General features: G+C 38.9%; 1 protein-coding gene across 2 annotated transcripts in view; it reads left to right on the top strand.

Annotated features, from left to right (window-relative positions):
- The window catches only part of LOC149218395 (kinesin-like protein KIN-UB), a 177,341-nt gene that overhangs the window by 34,623 nt on the left and 118,963 nt on the right, over positions 1-23,755 (top strand). For both annotated transcript variants that reach the window (XM_089383936.1, XM_089383935.1), the window contains exons 7-9: positions 12,849-12,998; positions 13,575-13,663; positions 14,304-14,516. In XM_089383936.1, the coding sequence (XP_089240062.1) occupies positions 12,849-12,998; positions 13,575-13,663; positions 14,304-14,516 (452 nt within the window). The remainder of the gene's footprint in view (positions 1-12,848; positions 12,999-13,574; positions 13,664-14,303; positions 14,517-23,755) is intronic.

Below are 23,755 nucleotides of genomic sequence, written 5' to 3'. Positions count from 1 at the left end.
GCCTCGTACTCTCCGGCCCAGGAAAACTTCCTTCTTTCGGATACTCTCTATCCCTCACTGCAAGATATCTCTTCGATCACTCCTCTAGCAACTGTTGCGCTGCCCTCTCTGAGAAATTCGATCTTCTTGATCTCTTTCGGTATGTTTTTCCAAGTGACCCTCAAGCCTCCTTAAATAATCTTCTTGTTGACATTCAATGGTCCAGATTAGAAGCTAATCAATGGCTAAGATCATTTCTGCTCGATCCTCGTCTTCTTCTAGAAGTTACACCCACAATTTATATTAAATTTTAATACCCTTTAATTATTTTATTTTCCTAAGTTTAGACTTAGGGCCCCTTTAAAAATAATTAATTAGTTTAATAACTTTGTTTTTGGGTGGAATTTCCAAAAACGCTTTCTGGGTTTTTTGGAATACATGTGCCCAAGCCTCCCTCCAAAGTTTGAGACACTTAGAGCACATCCGATGCTACCAGAAATCAACACTCCCTTTTAGCGAGGAATGTGCTCTACCAAGCACCTTGCTGGAGCATCACTTTGTTCTGTAACATCTCCCTCTGCGTTGCTGATGTCTGACATACTGTCCACCAACCACTGTGCAAATGCTGCATCTGTATTGCTGCTGACCTTGCCACTATCAACAATGCATTCGTACTACAACTCCCTCTGAATTTCTGCATTCGTGCTACTGCTGGCACTGGCACTGGCACTGCCAACTGCCCCTGCACTGCAAATTGCTACTGCTACTCCATCAGCAACGAAAAACATCCCAACTTACTGAACTAATTGTGTTCAATATGATACCACGTGAATGTTGAAGCCTGATTGTTGCTAGGCTCTGCACTGACCCTTTGAATCTACTGTGCTGTTGGCCGTTGCTGGCCTCTGCTCTGTGCCATCTGCACTGCTGCCAACTCTGCTCTGCACTGCTCAGTCTCTGGCGCTCCTAGTCACTGCAACTCTCTCAGACACTCCTCGTCACCATCCAACACTAGTCCATCTTGCGACTTCTGATATGGCCTTCCATAGCCAGGAATTGATCCAAGAGGTGGGCTCCTCAAGGATTCTGCCCATCTGTAGCTCGTTTGAACTACAACTCCAAATCAACCCACCTCCCTCCTGGAGGTATCTCGACTGTCATGGGGAACTCCTCTTCCTTGATCTTCGCGGGCGCAACCATCGAATCGTGCTTCTCATCTTTGTCCTTCTTGTTGAGAGGACACTCAGTTGCGTAGTGACCCATCTCACCACAACTGAAGCACTTTATCTTCGAGACATCCTTCTTACGTCTTCGCTGCTCCTGCTGCCCCTTCGATGCGAGGGCTGCATTATCCTTCCCCTCCTTGGGCTTCGACCCACTGCTGCTGCTTATGTCAAGCTTGCACTTGACCAAGTCTCTCCTCAACTCTTCCTGCTTGAGAGTTGCCCACATACTATCCTAGTTTGGAAAAGCTTCCTTGCCCAGAATGCTCTGGATAAACACTGGCCACTCTTATGAGACTGAGTGTAGGGCCAGTCTCACCATCTCGGAACCTTAAGGTGTAGACCCCATAACAGATAACCTCGTCTCGGGTCTCCTAAAGGTTCGTGAGGAATGGATCCACACGCTCCTGCTTCTGCATGTGAGCAGATCTCAACTTCTGCTCCAAGTACATCTTCCGTTGCTCCGAAGATCCTTGATACAATGTAGACAATGCGTCCCACATCTCCTTAGCAGTCCCTTTGCTAGCGATGTGATAGATCACGTGATCCTTCACTCTGTTGAGGATCATTCTTTTTGCCTTCGCCATCTTAGCTCGATACTTCTTCAACGGATCCACATCTGCAGGCACAACCACCACATTGTCGACATATGTCTTGAGGGCATGCTCATCTAGAAGGAATGACATCCTTGCCTTCCAGATGACATAGTTGGATGCTCCGTCCAACCTATTCTGATCTCTCAATCCACTAGTTGCCATCTCTGCCACTAATGTCGAAAATCTCCTCTCTGCTTCTCATTGCTGCTGCTCAGCCAATGAGTAAACAGATTTCTTGGCTGGAAGTCTTCTGAGGAAAAATTCCCTTACTGTGCGTCTCTTCTCTCTTTTGATGTCTTTCAGCCCAATAATCTGCCTGCTGAAAATCTGCGTCCCACCAGCTCTTCGTCACGCTGAGACTCAGCACTGCTCCCTCTGCCACGACAAATTTTCGATCTGGTAGCCCTTCTCTTTGTCGACTCACTTAGAGAGAGATTGCCTCGAAATTTAGCCTTCCGACTAGGATTGCGCAAACCCTCTAGGGTTTCGAATTGCTGCCTCCTGCAACTTTTTCGATCTCCCTCTTCTGCTCAGTGCTGGGTTCTCTGGCACTGCTCTTCTTGTTTCACTTGTAGCTTTGATACCATGTGAAAATTCCTAAATCGGAATCCCTATTGCAGCGACTGATGATATTTCTCCTACTTGTTAGATTTACATGAACACGTTATTTGTAGTTTCCTACGACAAATATTGAAATACATACACTACTACCTTCACTTAATTAATTTATATGCGGAAACAAGAGACTAAGCAAGAAAGAAAATACAACACAATAACACCGTTATTTTTGGACAAATGTCCCTGGAAAAACCCAATGTGGGAAAATTGGTGCAGCAAATCTAAGGGTTTTATTATTATGCAGTAGTAAATCTGAGTGCAATTCTTGGATGCTCAACTAGCAATCCAATACAGAGAGAAACTGGACAAAACGAATGGTGAAGTGCTCTCACCCTGTCTTTGGGAGAATCTGAGTCTGATCACGCTGAATTGGAGCCTCTGCGTACCCTCTATGCAAAATTACGTAATCCTCATGCAGTCCCTGCGTCACCCCTGCTGGGTATCACGCTGCTCCTTCTCCGGACCCTCTGCTGGCTGGAAAATCCGAATCTCTGCCTCCTGGTCTCACACCTCGACTCCCGGCTTTTGAAACTCGATTTCCTCAGCAGGAATTCGATCTCCCTCTAAGGCCTGTGTTGCCACTGCGTCAGCTCTGCGTGGGCTAGCGTTTGCCTCTCTCTGGACGTCGTTCTACCCTCTCTGCCTCGTACTCTCCGGCCCAGGAAAACTTCCTTCTTCCGGATACTCTCTGCCCCTCACTGCAAGAGATCTCTTCGATCACTCCTCTAGCAACTACTGCGCTGCCCTCTCTGAGAAATTTGATCTTCTTGATCTCTCTCGGTGTGTTTTTCCAAGTGACCCTCAAGCCTCCTTAAATAATCTTCTCGTTGACATTCAACAGCCCAGATTAGAAGCTAATCAATGGCTAAGATCATTTTTGCTTGATCCTCGTCTTCTTCTAGAAGTTACACCTACAATTTATATTAATACCCTTTAATTATTTTATTTTCCCAAGTTTAGACTTAGGGTCCCTTTAAAAATAATTAATTATTTTAATAAAATTGTTTCTGGGTGGAATTTCCCAAAACGCTAACTGGGTCTTTGGAATACATGTGCCTAAGCCTCCCTGCAAAGTTTGAGACTTAGAGCACATCCGATGCTGCTAGAAATCAACATGTATGATCATTTGAGAGCCTATTGCTGCAGTGCTTAATTGGAGGCATAGATATGATAGTTGAGATTTTTCTCTTTTCATTCCTGGATCATCGGTTGAAGCCAAGGGTATTCTTGGCATTGTTTGACTATCGACCACCAAAGAGGAAAATGGTTGGCATGAAGAAAAAATGTGCTAGAAAATTAAAACATTGTTCAAGGATGAGTTTGAGGGTTTTAGGCTTGTACTGGCAATTGCATGGTGTGATAGAGAGAGGTAATCTAATTAGGATTGGCTTCAAATCATGTTCTTACACCTTGTACTCAAATTTTCCATCTGATCAACCTTGAAACCTTGCAAAGAGTGTCAACGTTAACTAAAGGGCTGGGCATGGTGTGAGAATAGAAGAAGCTTGTATTTGAATAGATTGAGAAGAACCAAGGAAATAATCAAAGTGTTTGAGAAGCCTGAATGTTCGAAGTTTGAAGGAATACGAGAAATGGTACAATCTTTTGCTATCTTGGGAGAACAACTATAGCTACACCCTGACAAGAACACAAATAGTATGGGAGGGAAAGACCAAATGCAAAGAAATGGCAAGGGTATATAAGTCTCTTAGTATGCATTGAAAGGCCTACAACCCGAGTTTTTGAGATAGAGTTTCCCAACATTCAAGACAAAAACATTTGAAAGGAATGAGGTTATATATATATATATATATATATATATGCTAGAGCCGACTTGTGAGGGTAAAAGTAAGTGTTGATATTCAAGGAACATTTGAGAGGATCGACCCAAGTTTGGATAAGACTTGTTTTTAAAATATTGGACTGATCTTGAGATATTTTTGAGCTGAATTACAAGTATGGACAATGAGATACTGTGCCATTTGGAAGTGGCAACTTTTGTTCAAAACCAGATTTGAGAATGGTTTGTATGATTGCTAACTTAAGGGGGTTCGTAATCTACATTAGTGTCCACCTTTTGAAGGATCTATTTTTGTCATCATTGGAAAGTTTGGAGAAGACTGCACATTGAAACCCCACACTTATCCATACTTTGGGGTAAAGGATCCCTTTGTTGAAGCCCTATGCACATACTTTGAACATTGCAGATAGGATATTACAACTTTGGAGGTTGAGTGCCACCTTGGAAGCCCTTGTCCACACATGGAAAAGACTTGGAGTTTCTTTTGTACAATTCATTTTGGAGTTTTTCTAGCATTGACGGGTCTTTGGAGGTTGGTTGCTATGAGGAGAAGACCTTTTTGATGATATGGCTCATCCTTGAGGGCAATATCCCTTTAAATATTATAAACTTGGCTTGAATAGTCCCCATTTTGTGCCCTTTTTTATTTTAATTAATTATAGAAGAGGGCCTCTCACTCCTCAATAGACTAGATTAGGGCCTAAGAAATTAATATTTGAATGTAAAGGAAGTTGAGCATCTCCTTTGTCATTAAAGATGCAGTTCCTGTCATTTTCTCATGGTTGGATTGGGGGAGAAATTTCTTAGCAAGTTTGCAATTGTTGCAATTTTTATCCTCTCATACATTGGCTATGGAAGGGTGAGTTGAGTGACCTCTTGGAGAGGCCTTATTGATGTGGATAGTTCTCTTTTCGTGTGTGATTATTGGTGAACTTTGATGGATGCATGATAAATTGAGTTTTGTTTCTTTATCTTGTTTAAGTTGATGGATAATTGTTATTAAGTATTCACCATAGTTATTGTTGGTATTTTTATCTCATTATCTTCCTTGGATAAGATTTTCATCAAGTTCATTTGATGTGACACAAATGAAGCTCTCTTCCTTATTTACCTTTGAAGATTGTAGGATACCTAGTCAAACCTCTAAGTGATACAAGTGGGCCTCCCATGGTCGTTGAACCTAAATCCACTCCAATTCCTCTTCAAATGTGTCGATCCATCCTGCTATAACTCCATATGCCCCCAAAAAATATTGGCAAGCTAAGACATTGATACTATACCCTCCATCACTTATTGTTTGGGAGGAGCACAACTCCATAATGAAGAATGATGTTTGGGAGATTGTGCCAAGACCAAAGGGGAAGTCAGTTGTGACTTCCAAGTTGCCTTACAAGGTAAAGCATGCAGTAGATGGTAGTGTGGATAAATACAAGGCCATATTTGTGGCTTGTAGGTTCTCTTAGAAAGAGGGAGTAGACTACGAGGAGACTTTTGCTCCCTTAGCCAAATGCTTCTCTATTTGAGCAATTCTTTCGATAGCTTCTGAGATGGGATGTAGAATCGATTAGATGGATGTGAAGGGTTTGAGGTCCATGACAGAGAGAAGTTTGTATGCAGGCTTAAGAAAGCCATGTATGGACTCAAACAGGTACCCAAGGCCTAGTATGCTAGGATTGACAACTATTTGCAGGGCATAGGCTTCACCAAGAGTGAGGCAAAGCCCAACCAATACTTCTTTTTGGTTGGATCTAAACCCCTGATTTTGGTGTTGTATGTGGACATCTCATTTTGACAAGTGTAGAGAGAATGATTGTAGGTTGTAAATCAGATCTAGCGTCAAAATTTGAGATGAAGGTTATCAGGATGATGCATTATTTTCTGAGACTTGAGGTTTGGCAACAACCGGGCAAGATCTTGCTTGGACAGGGGAAGTACACTCTAGACATTTTGAAGAGATTTAGGATGGAGGAAAGCAGGTCTGATGGCCACTCTGATGGTGTGGCCAACTTGAAGAAGATTGATTCTTCAGTTTCAGAGTTGGCAGACTTCAAACGATACAAACAGTTGTTTGGCTTGTGATGTATCTTGTTGACACTCGACCAAACATCAACTTTGTTGTTAACACCCTAAGCTAATTCATGGTGGAATCAAGGGAGGTTCACTAGGTTGCAGCAAAGCATGTGCTTAGATATTTGCAGGGCACAATAGGATATGGATTGCAGTACCTTGGTGGAGATGGTGTGAGGTTGCAGGGGTACTCAGATTCAGACTGGGTAGGCAGTGATACAGATTGGAAGAGCACCTTTGGGTGTTGCTTTAGTTTGGGGTCAACAGTCATTTCCTGATTCAGTAGGAAGCAGACCTCAATAGCACTGAGTTCAGCTGAGGTAGGGTACATGGCGGCTAGTCTAGCTAGTTGTGAAGAGCTACTCACAGGATTGTTTGGTCATAAGTTTGAGCCGACAATGATTCACTGCGATAACCATAGTTGTATCAAACTCTCAGAGAATCTAGTGTTTCACGATAGGTCAAACCACATTGAGATCAAATACGACTTCATTAAAGACAGGATGTTGATGGGAGCAGTGAAGCTCCAATATATTTCTATAGAGGAGTAGTTGGTAGACATTTTCACCAAGCCCTTGGTGAAGGGAAAGTTCGTCTAGTTTCGAGACAAGCTTGGAGTGGTGGAGAATACCTTCCTTGCTAAGAGGGAGTGTTAGTGTTTGTAGCTCAGATAAGTAGTATTTCCATGAGGGTGTCTACAAATGGAAATCATCATTAAAAATATCCTATGCTTTTTCAGAAATTCACTTTATTGATTAATTAATAAATTGAACATTTTTTTAATGTGACTTATAATTAATGAAATGGCTAAAATGGTTCACTTAATAATTTAATTAAAAGAGAGCCATTGATCTCATGGCTGGATCTCAACTGTTGAATATTAGGATTTTGGCTAATGTTAAAGTTAGAAAAGAAAGAGAGGGCAAATGACAAAGACACACAAAGCATTCATTTCACATGTCACATGAGTGACGGAGAAAATCAAAGATTTGATTTTCAGTCACTGGTGAGGATTTCAGTAGTAGTTCAATAAGGAGAAGGAAACCAATCTTCAGCAAGGACAAATAGCCATTCAGCAACAAGGAAAAGAGCAGCCATATAGCCCAACAGAGCAGGTCATACAACCGTCTGTATGAGATTCTGTATGACCGTATGGATTAGAGGGCAAGCTGCCTCAATTTCCATGCAGATTGTAATTTTCAGGTTTTGCTGTTGGTTTGATTTATTTCTCAGAGCCATTTTTTCCTGTATGGGAGCTCTTGTAAGTTTTGAAGATTATTTTGAATGATGAACTGATCTAGAAGGATAGAAATATTTGTGCCTATGTTGCATGAAATGTCTAGAAGCTCAGTGTTTCGTGCTGTACCAGTACCCGAAACGCCAACGAAACCCTTGGGTGGCGTTTTCTAATTTAGAAACGCCACTGAAACTCTGCCGAAATGGTTCTATGGTGTTTTGGCCCAAATCTGACTTGGTTTGGCCCAAATTTGCTTTGTTTCCGTGACATTTTTGCTTTTGGGGGCTCACTCAAGCACCCAAGAAGGGTGTGGGGGATCAAACCTCTCGAGGTGCACCCAAGTTTTGCACTAAATTTTATCTCTAATCACTCCACAAACTAATTTATCTTTAATTAATCCACACTCTAGTTCTGCTAAAAAACTCCTTGTTCTATTTTTGCTAATGAAGATGAGGATGAGGATTATAAGATATGTAATTGTACTTGTCATCAGCTCATGTTTTATTTCCTTTTTGGCACATATAGCCACATGTAAAGGTTGATTTTAGATGTAAAGCCTTATGTATAAAGGCTGATTTTGGATGTAAGTATAAAGGCTGGTTTTCAAATCTTGGATGTATAACCTCATTTATAAAGGATAATTTTTGATTTTGAATCATGTAATCATCTATGAGAGTTAATATAGACTGGGTTTTCCTTTTAAAGTGTCATTTATGTGTCTCATTCCTTTTTTTCCTTGCAGGATAATACATTATTAACCATTTCAAAAAAATTACACACACACACACACACACACATATATGACGTTTCGCATGACATTTCCATTTTCCCGGGGTCACGTTTCGAGCCGTACCCGTTTCAGAAACTTCCATACATTTCGTTGTTTCATGCAACTTGGATTTGTACACTGTGTGTGATTGTTTTTCTTGTTTTCCGCTGCATGGAAAAGTTAATAGTTCCAGCAGGTAACTAGGTCTGATTTGTTTGCTTGAATAGTTGGTTTTAGGATATTTTAACACAGTCTTTGCCATTGATGATCTTGATGGATTAATAAAAGAAGAATCTGGAGTTCGAGGCTATGTCACAAGGTTTGGCGAATTTCAACCTTGAGGTTCGAATTTTGGCGAACCTTCAAACAAATTGATGTTCAACGAATCTCATCACCATTGACCAAGTCCATAGATCAAAACTCATAACCTCATGTCACAACTCAAGCTTGTAATTTGTCCTTGCAATTTCTATGTTTGTGATAGCATTTTTTATGTTTATTGATGTCTATGTCACAAGGTTTGCCGCGTTTGAACCTTGAGGTTCGAAATTTGGTGAACCTAAAAAAAATTTCAAATTCGTTCAGGTTCGACGAAGCTAATTTTTTTTTTCAAATTCGTTTAGGTTCGGCGAACCTGATAGTCGAACCTCAAGGCGAACCTAAAGACGAACCTGAAGCAGAATTTTATAATTTAAAAAAAAAGTGGGGTTCAAGGTTAAAGTTCAGGTGACTTTTGTTAGTTGTCTTAAGGTTTATGAGAAGAACCAAGGGCAACACACGGTTTTCTCTTGTTCAGCTTCCCGCCAATTAGTTTCCCGCGCTGGCCACTGGTTTGGTTTTATTTACCATCGCTGTTGATATATTTTCACAAGCCAACTTCAGTCTGAGTGTTCTCGCTCTATTGTGCTCAGTGTTGCTGCTGCGTGTTGTATTCTCTACAATTTCCTGAATTCAATTTCTGGATGTTGCTTGCCCCTGCCGCTCGGAGGATGAAGTGAATCGTGGTAGTGATTTGTGGCTCGTGATTTCTCCATGATTTTGAAATATATTTCTATTGTAATTTGTATGTTTAAATTCTGATTATGTTTTAATTATGTGATTTTTTCCGAGATTATACGTATTTGACATTATACATATTCTTTTCTTTTAAATTTTGGAGATTGAAAATTTTGCCATTCCTTTTTGTATCTGCAAACTACTATGGTGTATGTTTACATTTTGATTTAACTAATGTCATTGATAATTAGATGCTATTATGATTAAGTTATTCATGTATGTTTACTAATAAGAATTCTTACTCATATAGCTTTATTGATTATTTTTGAACTTAATCATTGCTGAACTCGAATTCGAACCCGAACCATGTGACATAGATTGATGTTGATAGCTTACCATTTTATCTTATATTTCATTTAAAACTTAATATATGTATATATAAAGAAAATCTATATAGACGAACCTAATGGCGAACCTCATCAAAAAATTCGAACATGAACCGAACCTAATCATTGTCGAACCTGAACTCGAACCCGAACCATGTGATAGGTTCGAGCAGGTGATCTGGCCTTCTACTGAGCATTAAGGGGGGAAGTAACTTTGCTAAATTTATATAGTAATTACTTAAACTTTTCTTCCTAGGTCTCTGCACAACTCAAGGGGAGGTATTGGAGTTATTGGTGTAATCTATATATGGGGACATGACCCATTCGTAGTATCTTTATTCATTTGCTCAGTAATGGGACATGTCCAAATAGGGCCTGTGTCCCTTATCCTACATGTCGAACATGGATATGTGAAGGAAAATGTCTATCACGTGCCTGCACCATGTCCCCTGTAAAAGAGGCCTGGGCCCATAAAAATAGGTTTTCCTTTCATTTGAGCTCATTTCACTCAACAGTTTGGAGTTGTGAGACGTTTTGGAGTGCAGCTGAGATTATGGTGTAATGTTAGGAAGGATTCCAAGTGACGGGCAAGTTGATTCGTCCACCAATATTCAAGCTTTTTCCCACAGTAGTCCATTGTCTTCTTCATTTCACAGAACTCATGGATCAATCAGCAAGGGCAGCTGGAAAAGGTCAAGGGAAAGGGAGGAATGCCCACACTGATGTTGTTCCCCGTCCTTGATTTTGTTCATAGTCTGTTAGTGCTCCATCTGCTGAAAGTGGGGCCTCAACAACAACTTCAAATACCAAAAAACACTCTTTAAGCAAGACTGCAGGCTCAAGAGCAAAAGTTGTATGATTGAGTTTGTATCATTATCATGTAAAATTGTAAATGTTTTAGTTTTGAAGTCCAAAGTATTTTTGAATCTTTGTTTATATTTCATTTTTGTATGTGTAATTCAGTAATTGTGTCTCATGTCGGACACTCATATTTCTGCATCCTCTGTGTTCCATGTCAGCATGTCATTTGACTTAATTACTATGCTTAAGACCATATTTTATTTCATTTATTGTTTATCTGGTTTCTTGGTTTAGGATGATTTAGTCAAACTAGATATGCAGGCTTAATAACCCTTTTTGGGTGTGTGCCTTTGCTTTGTGGGCCCTCAACCCCGTCTTGAAGAGATGCCTCACTTAGTGTATAAATACACAGCTCAAGCTCTTGTTTGTATCATCTTATCTAAAGTACAACATATTATAATCTTACCAGCACTTAGTTTTGGCACCCTCTCTTGTGATTGGCATCTTTCTCTTGGGGGCACTTTTGTATTTCTGTTTTCATCACTTGTACTTCGCTTTTGCTCTCCTCCTCAAACACAATAGAGCTATTTCTCTCTAGTACACGTACGAGGGGGCTATTTCAGAATCTGTGTGAGATTTGGTTCCATTGATTCCTCTATTGACCCCTATAAATCTCAAGTTTCAACATGCTTCATGGTGATTTCAAGGCAAATGTTGCAATCTAAAGCGTCTGTTGTAATAAAATATTATTAAGGAGCCAAGTGACACCCTTGCCTAATGCGTCTTTGGAGTAAATTCACATCCAATATGTTGCCATTGACGCATACATTGGTTGAGGCATTCAAAAAGATAGTGCTGAAATCTCAAGTAAGAAAAACTTCCAAATATAAGAGAGCATATCTAGTGTGAAATTCCAGTCAAGCTTGTTCTTGGCTTTGGTAAAGCTCATTTTTTTAATTCATAGTTATGCCTGACATGGTGTATCCTTCTAAGTAAATATGTCTCAGGCATCACATTATTGGGCTGCTTTTGAAGCATGCAGTAGATGCATGCCATATTTTTTACAATGATATACTTCATTCTATTTTTAGGAGCATTTTGATGCCACTGAAAATTACTCTTCCCAGATCCCCATCAGTCTAGGCCTGTTACAAAAGGACATTATTTGGCAGTGACTTCTTGTTAACATTTGCATTTTGCTCTATTGATTCAGACGATGAGTAGACTAGGTCAAGTATGATGTACCTCTTTTTCAGGACTGTCTCTTTGGGGACTCCTTATCTCTTATGGTCCATCTTCTAGGTTTTAACTTTTAAACAATATACTTGTTTGCTTTGTCATTTCATTTGTACTCATTCTTGTCTCTTTAGGGGTGCTTCATGCATGCCCTGATTTTTAAATTGTTTTGGCAATAACGCTTGCTATATTCCCTAGTTTCTTTAACCTATTTGGCCTTTGGTGGACATTAATATACATCTCTTTCCATTTCATTTCTTGTCTTTTCTTACATTATTTTGTAATATTTGGTCGAGCAACTATTTTCCTCTCTCACTGGTTGAAACTTGAGTGACTAAAGATCATTTATCTCCCTATGATCAGGTCAATTGAGTAACTAAAAGTTCCCTGACCTCCCCTACTGTTGTAGGTTGAGTGACTTCATTCCTAGCCCTCTCCCTTATGGTCTAGCGACTTAAGTTTCTCCTCCTTTCCCTTGTGGTCTAGAAACTCAAGTTCCTCTCCCTTTGTTCGAGTTGTTCATTTCTCACCCTTTGTCAAGCAATGGCCAGCTGACTTGCTCGACTTGTGGACCTCCAAATTCTTTAGGTACTTCCTCATGGGTTGTACCATATATGTTATGTCGATTGGCCCTATTGACTACTCTTGTCCATCTGAGAATGACAAAAAAATTCAAGTTCATTCCTAGCAAGATGTTTGTTTCGCAGGCCCTTACCTTACTTGCAACATTTGTTTAATTATTTGCTCTTGCTGAATTGTGCCCTTGGGATTGATATGTGATCCCTGTCCACAAGCATACTGACCATTTTTAAGAGGCTAATGGTCTTCTCACATTGGAAACCTTCCAATCCTAGTATGGATTTTGGACAAAAGTTCAACTTTCTTTTAAATATAAAAATAAGAGTCATTTGTATGGATTTTTTTACTGTGCAGATATTCCAGCCTAATCTCTGATTATTGCATTTTCAAGTATATATGTCATCAAGCCTCATTACCACCGATTTAGTTGTGGCAGTTAACATCACCGGTCTCATTGAAGTTATTAAGGTTTATCTTAAATGTGTTGGTGTTTGAGTATGATCTTTTTACAAAATTGTTTTCCTGACGTTGTAGGAACATTGGTACTTTGTTTGATCCAGGAAGTGAAGGGCATGCATTAGAGGAAGCCAAATCCATCAATTTATCTTTAAGTGCTCTAGGAAAGTGCATTAATGCTCTTGCAGAGAGCAGTTCACATGTACCTATTCGAGATTCAAAGCTGACAAGATTGCTTCGTGATTCATTTGGAGGTTTGTTATAGTCCAGTTGTTACATTCTTTTGTATTATTGAATAGCAAATTTACGTGTCTTTTTTCTTGGTTCTGCAAATGAATTTCCCTAATGGACAGTAGAACTAGGATTATGCATAATTGATATATTGTTGTTTGAAATTTGTTGCATTATATATTTGGCCTGTTTCCTTCTGTGAAAGTTTTTGGGTTCATTTATCTTTTTTAATTCTAGAATTCCTCTTCATTTCTGTCAACTTTTCAGTCAGATGTTGTCTTGCTTTTCTGAAGCATTTTTTTTGATATTTATGGTTCATGGCAGGAATGAAAAATTCCCCAGGCTCTATTGTGTATTGCTGAAGAGCATTTATCTTTCGTTTATTTAGGCCTAGTTGTATGGCAATAAGTGACCTTGTCTGTCATGCCTTAGTAAGCTATTCTTTCCTAGTAGCAAATAGCTGCTCTGACACGCATACTATTATTTTTTTTCTGCAATGCATGCATGTTATGCCTAATCCTAACCTTGCCTTACTACTGGATTTTTGTGTTGAATGCATTATAAATATAAATACATTATCATATTGCTTTCTATCTCAGGAACTGCAAGGACTTCATTGGTTGTGACAGTTGGGCCTTCACCACGTCATCGAGGAGAGACAGCAAGTACCATAAGTTTTGGACAAAGGGTGAGTGTCCTTGAATATGCTGTTGAGGCTTCATTTCTGTTCTGGCTATATGCTGTGCAGGTCTGACTATAGCTTCACAATGTGTCTGCATGCAAGTATTAGACATGACGGTCAATGCTTTTGTTCACAGTTCAAGGCTCATGTAAACAGATTCTTACCTTGAGCAAGAAAGTGACAATCTTTTCATTTTACCTTTTAGATTTAAGACAATTAGAAATTTTGTGTTTTTTATGTGCTATAACTGATCTAGTAAACTTGTTACATTTATTTGAAGTCTAATACATGCTTGGATTGTGTAATCTGTGTCTTCCAACTCTATGGTTCTAGCCCCTCTTCAGATTTTGGTGCAGTCTACTTATTTTGTTCCAACTATGTTCACTTGCTACCTCACTTTTTTATGCATCTGTAGTTTGTGTGTCAAAACTGTAAAGCATCGTGATATTAGTGAGTTTTACAGTATAAAAGATATTCCAAATAGATGAAATAGGCCTCAACAAAAGTTGAAGCAAAGGCTACTGGGTGCATGATTTTCTTCTATTTTGCAACAGTTGATTATTAAACAGGTATTTTGGATTAACTTTTAGCTTGACATAAACAGTAGTCAGTTGATAATTATAAATCTCAATTGGCAATGTTGCAGGCAATGAAAGTTGAGAACATGGTAAAGCTCAGGGAGGAATTCGATTACAAAAGCCTTTGTAGAAGATATGAGATACAGATTGAGAAGTTGATTGCTGAGAATGAAAGGAATGCTAAGGCTTTGCAGAATGCTGAAGAAGAGCGGGATAGAATAGTCAGAGAAGCACAGGACTGTGCCATCGAGGCACAAAATAAACTTTCTAGTGCATTAGAGGTTTATTCATTTTCTAGCTTTTGTGCTGCTCCTTAACTGGTCAAAGAAATTTATAACTAAAATGAGCAATGGGCATTTAGGTGTACTTAATGAAGGGTACAAATTAAAGTTTTTGAAGTGTCACATGTGTGGGGACTTTATTCCTAGATTGATTTTGCTACTTTCAGATTTTGACTTTCCCTGATAATTTGGATTCCCTGATAATTAGGTTCATCACAAGACCTTTCCCAAAACATTTTTTCAAAGTATGAGTAGGGAAAAGGATGTTGTGCTTGAATGATTTTTTCTCCTATGATGCTTCTTCATTAAGCTTCCTTTAGGGTGTTCCTTCGGTGATTCCTATCTTGTAGGCTGTAGCTCATACTAACATGATTCAGTCATATTGGCAGTTGCTGTATTGATACAGCATGATCAACATATTCGAGTGAACCTAAACAGTGTAGCTTTGGCAAATTATGAAGTTTGTTGATCTGTAATTTGTTTTTCCCGTTATTACACGGGGATGCACTCCTCACCCCCTCGCTCCCCCACGCTCCTGGGATGGGGAAACTCCCGAGGAAACTTTTCCCCACATCCCCCTTTTGGGGAAACATGGGGAAACTCTGGGGGAAACGTTCCCCTAGTGAGGGAATGCGTTTCCCTTGTAGTGGGGGCAGGGGGATGCAAGGGAGACACCCAAACGCTTTTCATTTTTCCATTTTTGAACTTTTGACTCTAGATACTGATGACTGAGTCCTTGACTATTTTAGTATTTATTATTTAGTTCTTTTTGAGAAATTTACTATTTCATTGCTTTCTATGTTTACTTTTAGTTTAGTATTCTATGGTTATTAGACTTCAACATAATGTCATTGTGATATGATGAATTTACTTTTATATGTGCATGGCATAATTTCAATTGTCAAATAATGAATTTAATAGATGTACCTTGCATAATGCCAAATGATGAATTTAGATGGAACATTGCATAATGTCAAATGATGGATACAATTTACTTTAGATGTACATTGCAAAAATGATAATTCATAATAGTCTAATACGAAATGTTGAATTTAAATTTAGATGTACATTTAATAATTATTAAGATTTACTATTTAGTTATTGACATATTGTTGAGATTTTATTTTTTATTTTTATATACCAAGCTTTTCATAATTTTATAATTTTTATGACTTTGACATCCCCTCGTTTCCTTGAAATTTCCCTAAATTTTTGGGTTGCTTATATATGTCCCCCTTCTGCGTATCTCCGCTCCCGCGCTTCCCCTTCTCAGAAACTCGATGGAACATTGCTTTTTCCTAAAAATGTTTCATATATTACTCTTTATAAAAAATAAGTATATCAAATTCAAAGTGATTTCACCATGCGAACAATAGGAGTATCAGGGAAATCCTTGCTGACACAAGCTAAAAAGGCTAGAACATGATCTTTCCCCCAACAATAAGTAACTTAACGTCACGACTGTTAGGATATTCTGACACATAGGAAATAGTTAAGTATAGCTTGGTCTAGTGTATAGTTAGGTAAAGTTTGTTTTTTACTATGTACTTTTTGTAACTTACAATCGGACGGTCACGATATGTCCTAGACATGAAGTGATCCGACGGTTCATTCTCTCTTCGGTATTACTGTAACTTGATCCGTGGCTTAACACCCGATTGGTCCATGATCTCTATTTAAAGAGCATGGAGGGTCATTTGTAAGGTGACCGTTCATGAGAGAAGCTTATGTAAATTTTCTTTCTTTTACATTAATAAATTGTCTGAAGTGGCCGCGTTGGCCAAGGCCGTGGATTTTTTCCCTCTTTGAGGGTTTTAACCACGTCAAGAATATTGGTGTATTGATCTATGATCTGTTTGTGAGCGGTGTCCTTTGGTGTTCTATCTGAGGAAATTACCCTGTAAATTCCTACATGGTATCAGAGCTATTTGAGCGCCGCATTTGTTGGTGATCCAAATCTGAAGTCGGTACAACTGCAACCGAATGTCGTTTCCTAGATCTACTGTTTCTGATCGCTTTCGGGCCGAGAGGACTGCTCTATTTTGTTGTAATGATTCTAAACATGAATGTAAGTGATATACAAAGCTTGCAAACAATCCAGCAATCAGAAAAACGAAATATACATTAAGTGCCCATGGAAACACTGGAAATAGAGAACCGTTGAGCCATTTTATTACTTTTTCAGGAACAAAATACAACAGTAAAATAGAATGGTGCACCTGGGCTTGTCTCAATGGACAAGCTTGACAAAATTTAGGTGAGAAAACGCTGAAGCTGCACCAAACTAAACTGCACTGCCCTAGAAAACTACTTTGTCTGCTGACTTCGAAGGGCTGGAATCACTGTTTCCCGTGCTAAAAAAATTATGAGATTTCAACTCCTTGCTCCTTGGCTTAAATCCATAAAGTCTTACGAAGGAATTGGCTAAAATTCCCCTTAGCTCCTTTAGCTGCTGGTTGAGTTGGGACCCCCATTTGACCCCTTAGATCTGCCTAGAAAATTCTATAAAATCAGGAGTGTGATCCTTGCCCAAAACCCAGAAAAACCTAGAAAGGGTTTCCCTTGGTTCCAACATTTAAAAATTGACCTTTCATAGCTTGGCCCTCCTGCAATTTCAAATTCTGTTGCTTAGACTGATCCTGTCAACCTTTCCTCTCCCAACTCCAGCAATCCTCCTCAAATGGCCCTCCAAGTGATCTCCTACTTTTCCCGGCCAGATCCAACTCTACAATTCCTTCCTCCAACTCCCACGCGAGCCTTATGGTGGCTCTCTGCGCAGGCCTCGGGTAACTGGAAATTGAATTGCTGAGATCCTGGCTCTGTTGGCTCCAAAACTCACAAGAGAAAACTGACCCTTTTTTGCTCTCCCAATCCTATAACTCTCCTGACAAATGCTTGATCACTGATAGCTCCAAACTCCCCCTGCGTATTTTTCAGCTAGCCAAAAATACACACTCCTTGTTGTGGCTGAATGGTAGTCCTGTACACACTCCCAAACTCCTGAAATACTTATGGAACTGCCTCTCTAGGGCGGGCACGGATGGTCCCCCAAAGGAGAGGTTGAATCTCCCGCTTGAGAGATTCGTGGCTAAACAGCCGGTTGACTCAGCTAAATAGCAGAGCGAACAATCAAGTATTTTTGATTACAAAGTGTAATAATGAATCCAAATGAGAGCTCTCTCCTCCTTTTATCTTTGTGGGCCTTCCTTGCCTCATGTGGGCTCCTCCATCCAGCACTTCAAATTCCATCCAAAACATTTGAATGGCCTAGTTCGAATTCCCACGTGGGTGGCCCCCACCTTCCACTGGCAACCTAATTAAGTCGAATTTCCTCCTAAGTCCCTAAGTCGAAAGTGATGGGTTCTTTCCCTTAGCCAAAATTGTGCAAAAATGTGTGGAAACACCCTGTTACAAATGTGTTTGAGAAGGGACATGACATGTGTTAGGAGCATCTGTTCCAATGAGGAACCCCTTTCGTTTCACGTGAAAAGGTTTACGGTAGCCCTAGCTATGTCATTTTTAAGATCTGGAGGTATACAATCTTTATTTGCAGTTTTAGTTATTTATCTCTATTTATTTCGGTTTATTTATCTTTGTGTTTTTATTACTGCATCTATACCTTTCATTTCTGTGTAAGCTCTTTGCCCTGCGACTTTGTGCGATCTGGGCAAATCAGAAATAAAAAGAAAGGATTTTTCTCATGCGTATGATCTTTTCCGCCGTGCCTTAGTGTGATCTCAGAAAATCAGAAACATTGAGGAAAATATTTAGTTTCCGATGAAATCTAACTTTAAGTTGTAAGATTTGTTTTTTTTTTAATTTTCATGTTCGTTTTGGGTTGTGTGGTTTTCTTTGTTTTGTAGACAAAATGGGGTTTTTCAAGTAAGCATGCACCCCAAAGCTTCGTGAGTTAAAAAACCCCTTCCTCTTTTCCAAAAATTACTAACCTTTTAAACTAGCTCATTTGGTCCAAAGTTACTTTATGAGAATAGAGGCCTTGGGTTCAAAGTCTTACTTTTTGTTGAGTTACTTTTTCAAAAAGCACCTGTAACTTATGTTTTAAAGTTACTTTATGTAAAAGTGTTCTCACCCATTATAAAAAGTGAGTCACTTATAATTCTAAAGTCACTTTATCTTTTATTTAAGTTACAATTTAGTGGGTAGCTAATAAAGTACCATAGTAAAAGTGATTTTCACTTATTTATAAAAGTGGGTTACATAAAATAATCTTCTTTAAAAGTGAGCTAATTAGATAAGTTTGGAAAGGGGGATTTTTTTTTTTTTTTATAAATATAACATTATCATTCACTTTCGAACATTCACGTACTTCATCGGCATCTTCAACAACTTTTCTTCAAAAAGTCATAACTTTTTCATCTGGAAGTCGTTTTCAGTGCCGTTTTTTTGAATCAACCTAATTTTTCGAGATCTTTCCATTAGAACACTTAGTTTCAGCATCTATAGCTTCAATTTCTGTTAAAATGGAAAGTCCATGCCGAGTTATTCTTGACAATACCAACTACTTCTAATGATTGTCCTACATTGTGGATTTACTTAGAAGTAAAGGTCTTTATAGAATAGCCTCAAGGCAAGAATCTAAACCTAAAGATGAAGATAAGGCAGTCAAATGACAAAATAAGCAAGATTAAGCACGTGGGTTGATAGGGATGTCTATTTCTCCGGACCTTAGGTTCCATATCGCAAAACTTGATACCCCTGATGAAGCAATGAAACAACTCAATAAAGTTTTTGGAATAAAAAATGAAATTAGAGCCCATCAACTCGAAAATGAGTTGCTTACGTTGGACCCCAATATTTTTTCTTCCATTGAAGATTTTTTGTCCAAGTTCAAGACCCTTAGACTTCTCTTGGAAGGTGTTAAGGTTAAGAAAGAAGATGGTAGCTTTATCTATTCCATTCTTACTAAGTTAGGACCAACCTACTCTGTGTTTGTTTCCACCTTCCATTCTACTAGAGAAGCCTTTATTTTTCAAGCACAAGCCTACAAGTCCCATTTTTTTGACGCTTTTTGTGATTCTTTAAAAAAAGAGCAAGAAAAACTCTTACATCTTGGTCTTCTTAATACTGAAAACTCTTCTAAGGAAGCCTTAGTAACCTAGCAACAACCAAATTTAAAGAATCCTAAGAAGAAGTATCCTAAAAAGAATGGTCCTAAACCAAACAAGAGTCCTAAGCAATTTCAGTCTCAAAATGAAAAATCAATTCAACAAAATGATAAGGCAAATAAAAACGAAGGGAAGAAGACTGATAGACATTGCAACTTTTGTAATTGAGATGGCCACTTAGAATCCAACTGCTTTAAGAAGATGGAAGCCTTGGAAGCAGCAATGAAGAAGCATAACATCCATTTGGAGCACTCTTCAACTTCAACTTCATCTTCAGGAATAACACTTTCTGCATGTGGTTGTCAAGTATTTCGGCTTGGTTATGCACTAAATATATCTTCTTCCTCATTCTCATGAGTGGCTCATTGATTCTGGAGCTTCTTATCACATGGCCAAAAACAAAGCCATGTTTTCTTCTTTAAATGATTGTAACACCAAAAATATATATGTTGGTGATGATAGATCTCTTAGTGTTGTAGGGACTGGAACTATTCATCTAGACAATGGTCAATTTAATGATGTATTATGTGTTCCTACCTTATCCTGCAACCTTCTATCTATATATCAGATAACTCATTCAGGTGAAGGTAAAATCGTTGAATTTTCACCTCATGATATTGTAATTAAGGACCTAAGAGATGCTAGACAGATTTTAGCTACCGGCATTGTTGATGATTCTACAAGGTTGTATAAGTTTAACAACTTTGGGTCATCAACTCTTCTGTCGGTATTTGTTGCTCATAATGATAAAGTGAGCAAACTTTGGCATGAGCTATTTGGTCACTTAAACTACCGCTCCCTTTAAAATCTATGTAAAAAAAGTAAAACTATGGTGACAAGTCTTCCTGTGGTATTTTGCAGAGATGGTGTTTGTTCCGGATGTGTGCTCGGAAAACATCATCAGGATAGTTTTGGAAAACATGCCTCTTGGCATGCCTCAACCCCTTTATAGCTTGTGCATAGTGATTTATGTGGTCCACTTCCAGTTGTTTCATTCTTTGGCTACAAGTATTTCTTAACTTTCATTGATGATTTCTCTAAACGCACTTGGATATACTTCTTAAAACTCAAGAGTGAAGTTTTTAACATGTTCTTGGCCTTTAAGGCCTTTGTTGAGGAACAATCTGGACATCAAGTTCTCAAGCTACGATTTGATAATGGCGGAGAATATGTTAACAACAAATTCATCAACTTTTCCATTGAGCATGGAATTCAATTGCAACATACTGTTCCATATACTCTACAGCAAAATTGTGTAGCTGAAAGGAAGAATCACACCTTAAAGGAAATGGCTAATTGTATGCTTCAATCTAAAGGACTTAGTCTTAATTTTTGGGCAGAAGCAATTAACTGTGCAAATTACATAGTAAATCGCACTCCTACTAAAGTTTTAATCAATATCACTCCAGAAGAAGCATGGAGCTCAATTAAACCAAATGTAAGTCACTTTCGTGTTTTTGGACGTGAAGCATGGGCCCATATTCCAGATGAGAAACATAAAACCTTAGAACCTAAGAGTTAAAAATGTATATTTGTTGGATATTCTGAAGGTGTCAAAGGATATAGACTTATTCCACCTAAATCCAAAAATTTTATTATTAGAAGAGATGTAGATTTCGCTGAAAATATAATCGCCTATGAGCCTAGTTCGGCGAATGTGCCACCTCTCTCTATCCCTTCTACTTCTGAAAATATTTCTTCTTTAGATGATAACAGCGAGGATGATAATCCTCCCCCACCTTCTCGGGATCCTCCTTCAGCTCCTCAGCTTCAAAAATGGGTCCACGCTACTCGAGATGCAGCAGGTCTCTTGCAAGTGATCCTACAGATCAGCGTCACAAACGTTCTCAGTTTGATAGAGCCTCTTCTTTACTGGCTCAAGCTTTAGAGAATTATGATTTTGACACCTTTGTAGAAGTTTCAGGCCATCCAGATTGGGACGCAACTATGATTGAAGAATATTGTTCACTATTGGCAAATGATACATGGGACCTTGTACCTCTTCCAAAGGGACACAAATTTGTTAGATGCGAATGGGTTTACAGAACCAAGTTTGGATCAGATGGAAAAGTTGATAAACATAAAGCTCGTCTTGTTGCTAAGGGTTTTTCACAAGTTGAAGGCATTGACTATACTGAAGCCTTCTCCCCTGTTGCCAAAATGAACTCTATCCCCCTTGTTCTTTCTCTTGCCGCCTCTTTCAAATGGGAAGTCCATCAGATGGATGTTAAATCCGCCTTCTTGCATGGGGACTTGCATGAAGAAATCTATATGGAACAACCTCCTGGCTTTATACAAACAGACTCCAGCCTTGTATGTCGGCTTAAGAAATCCCTTTATGGTCTCAAGCAAACCCCTTGAGCTTGGTATGCCAAAATGGATAGATTTCTTTTAGATACTGGCTTTTTTAGGTGTCATTCTGACAATACTGTCTACACCAAGAAAGTGGGTAAGTCTTTTATCATTCTTGTTCTTTATGTTGATGATCTTATCCTTACTGGTAGTGATCCCAACCTTATAAACCATGTGAAGTCTCGCCTTAAAAAGCAGTTTGAAATGATAGACTTAGGACACTTGCATTATTTTCTTGGTCTTCAAGTCTTGCAATCCAAAGAAGGTATTTCCCTTTCATAGTCCAAGTATGCCTGTGATCTTCTACGCCACTTTCACATGGAAGACTATAAGCCAGCCCCTTCTCCCTTTCAGTCTGGAGCCAAAATTTCAGTCACTTGTACTTCCCCTAAAGTTGATGTTACCTTATACCATCAACATGCTTGAAAACTTTTGTATCTGACCCATACCTGTCCCGACCTTTCCTTTGCTGTTGGCCTTATTGCTTGGTTTATGCAAACCCACATGAAAGTCATTGGAAAACAGCTAAAAGAATACTTTGTTATGTTCGAGGTATAATTCAGTTTGGGATTCATTACAGTGCAGAAGCATCTCCTCTATTGGTTGGTTTCACTGATTCCGATTGGGCTGGTGACCCTAATGATCGGAAGTCTACTGCAGGTTATGTCTTCACTCTTGGTTCTGGACCTATTACATGGGCTTGCAAGAAACAAAGTACCATTTCTCTTTCTTCAGCAGAAGTAGAGTATCGTGGTGCTGCAGAAGCTAGTAAGGAAGCCCTGTGGCTTCGTCAGATCCTGTCAGAGTTTGGTTTTCAGCAGCAACATCCGACTACACTTTGGTGTGATAATCAAAGTGCCATTCAACTATGCAATGATCCAGTTCAACATCAGCGCAACAAACACATTGAACTACACATGCACTTCATCAGAAAGCTCATTCATGACCATGTTCTTGAAGTGCAATATTGTTCAACCGATGATCAAGTTGCAGACATCTTTACAAAGCCTCTCATAGAGAAATTCGATTTATGGTTGGAGTTCAGGAAGTTTTCACTAAGGGGGTATAGGCTCTAATGCCTCCTTCCTTCTCCTATTGTGTCATCTTTGTACATCCTTCAATCCTGTCCCAAGTTGTTCTTAAGGGGGGATGTTAGGATATTCCAACACATAGGAAATAGTTAAGTATAACTTGGCCGTGTATAGTTAGGTAAAGTGTGCTTCTTTACTATGTACTTTTTGTAACTTACAATCTAACGGTCACGATATGTTCTAGACATGAAGTGATCCGACAGTTTATTCTCTCCTCGGTATTACCGACACATGATCTGTGGCTTAACACCCGATTGGTCCATGATCTCTCTTTAAAGAGCATGGAGGGTCATTTGTTAGGTGACCGTTCATGAGAGAAGCTTATGTAAATTTTCTTTTTTTAACATTCAATGGCATCTGAATTTTTTGTATAGCCCTGCTTTGCATGTCCTCTGCATAGATATGAGAAAAGGACTATGTTGGTTTACTAATACCCTCTTGTATGGTTAAGCATTCTCTCGTATATGTATATATATTTGTGGATATGTGGCGTATTAAATGCTAGTAGAATGATTTCTGGTTACAATTAGATGTTAGTGTAAAAGATTTCATTGTAGTTAGGAAAATGATTACTAAATGCAAGAAGGATGATGTGTCATAGAATTAATGATATGTCTCATTGATTCTTCTTTATCAAACATGAAGAACACCTTGTATAAAATTAAATACA

Source organism: Pinus tabuliformis, chromosome Q (genome assembly GCF_031772625.1).
Source record: "Pinus tabuliformis cultivar Carrire ecotype Pingquan chromosome Q, CPIR1, whole genome shotgun sequence".
Taxonomy (NCBI): domain Eukaryota; kingdom Viridiplantae; phylum Streptophyta; class Pinopsida; order Pinales; family Pinaceae; genus Pinus; species Pinus tabuliformis.
Note: the sequence above shows the minus strand (reverse complement) of the source record. Positions and strands in the feature narration are given on the sequence as shown.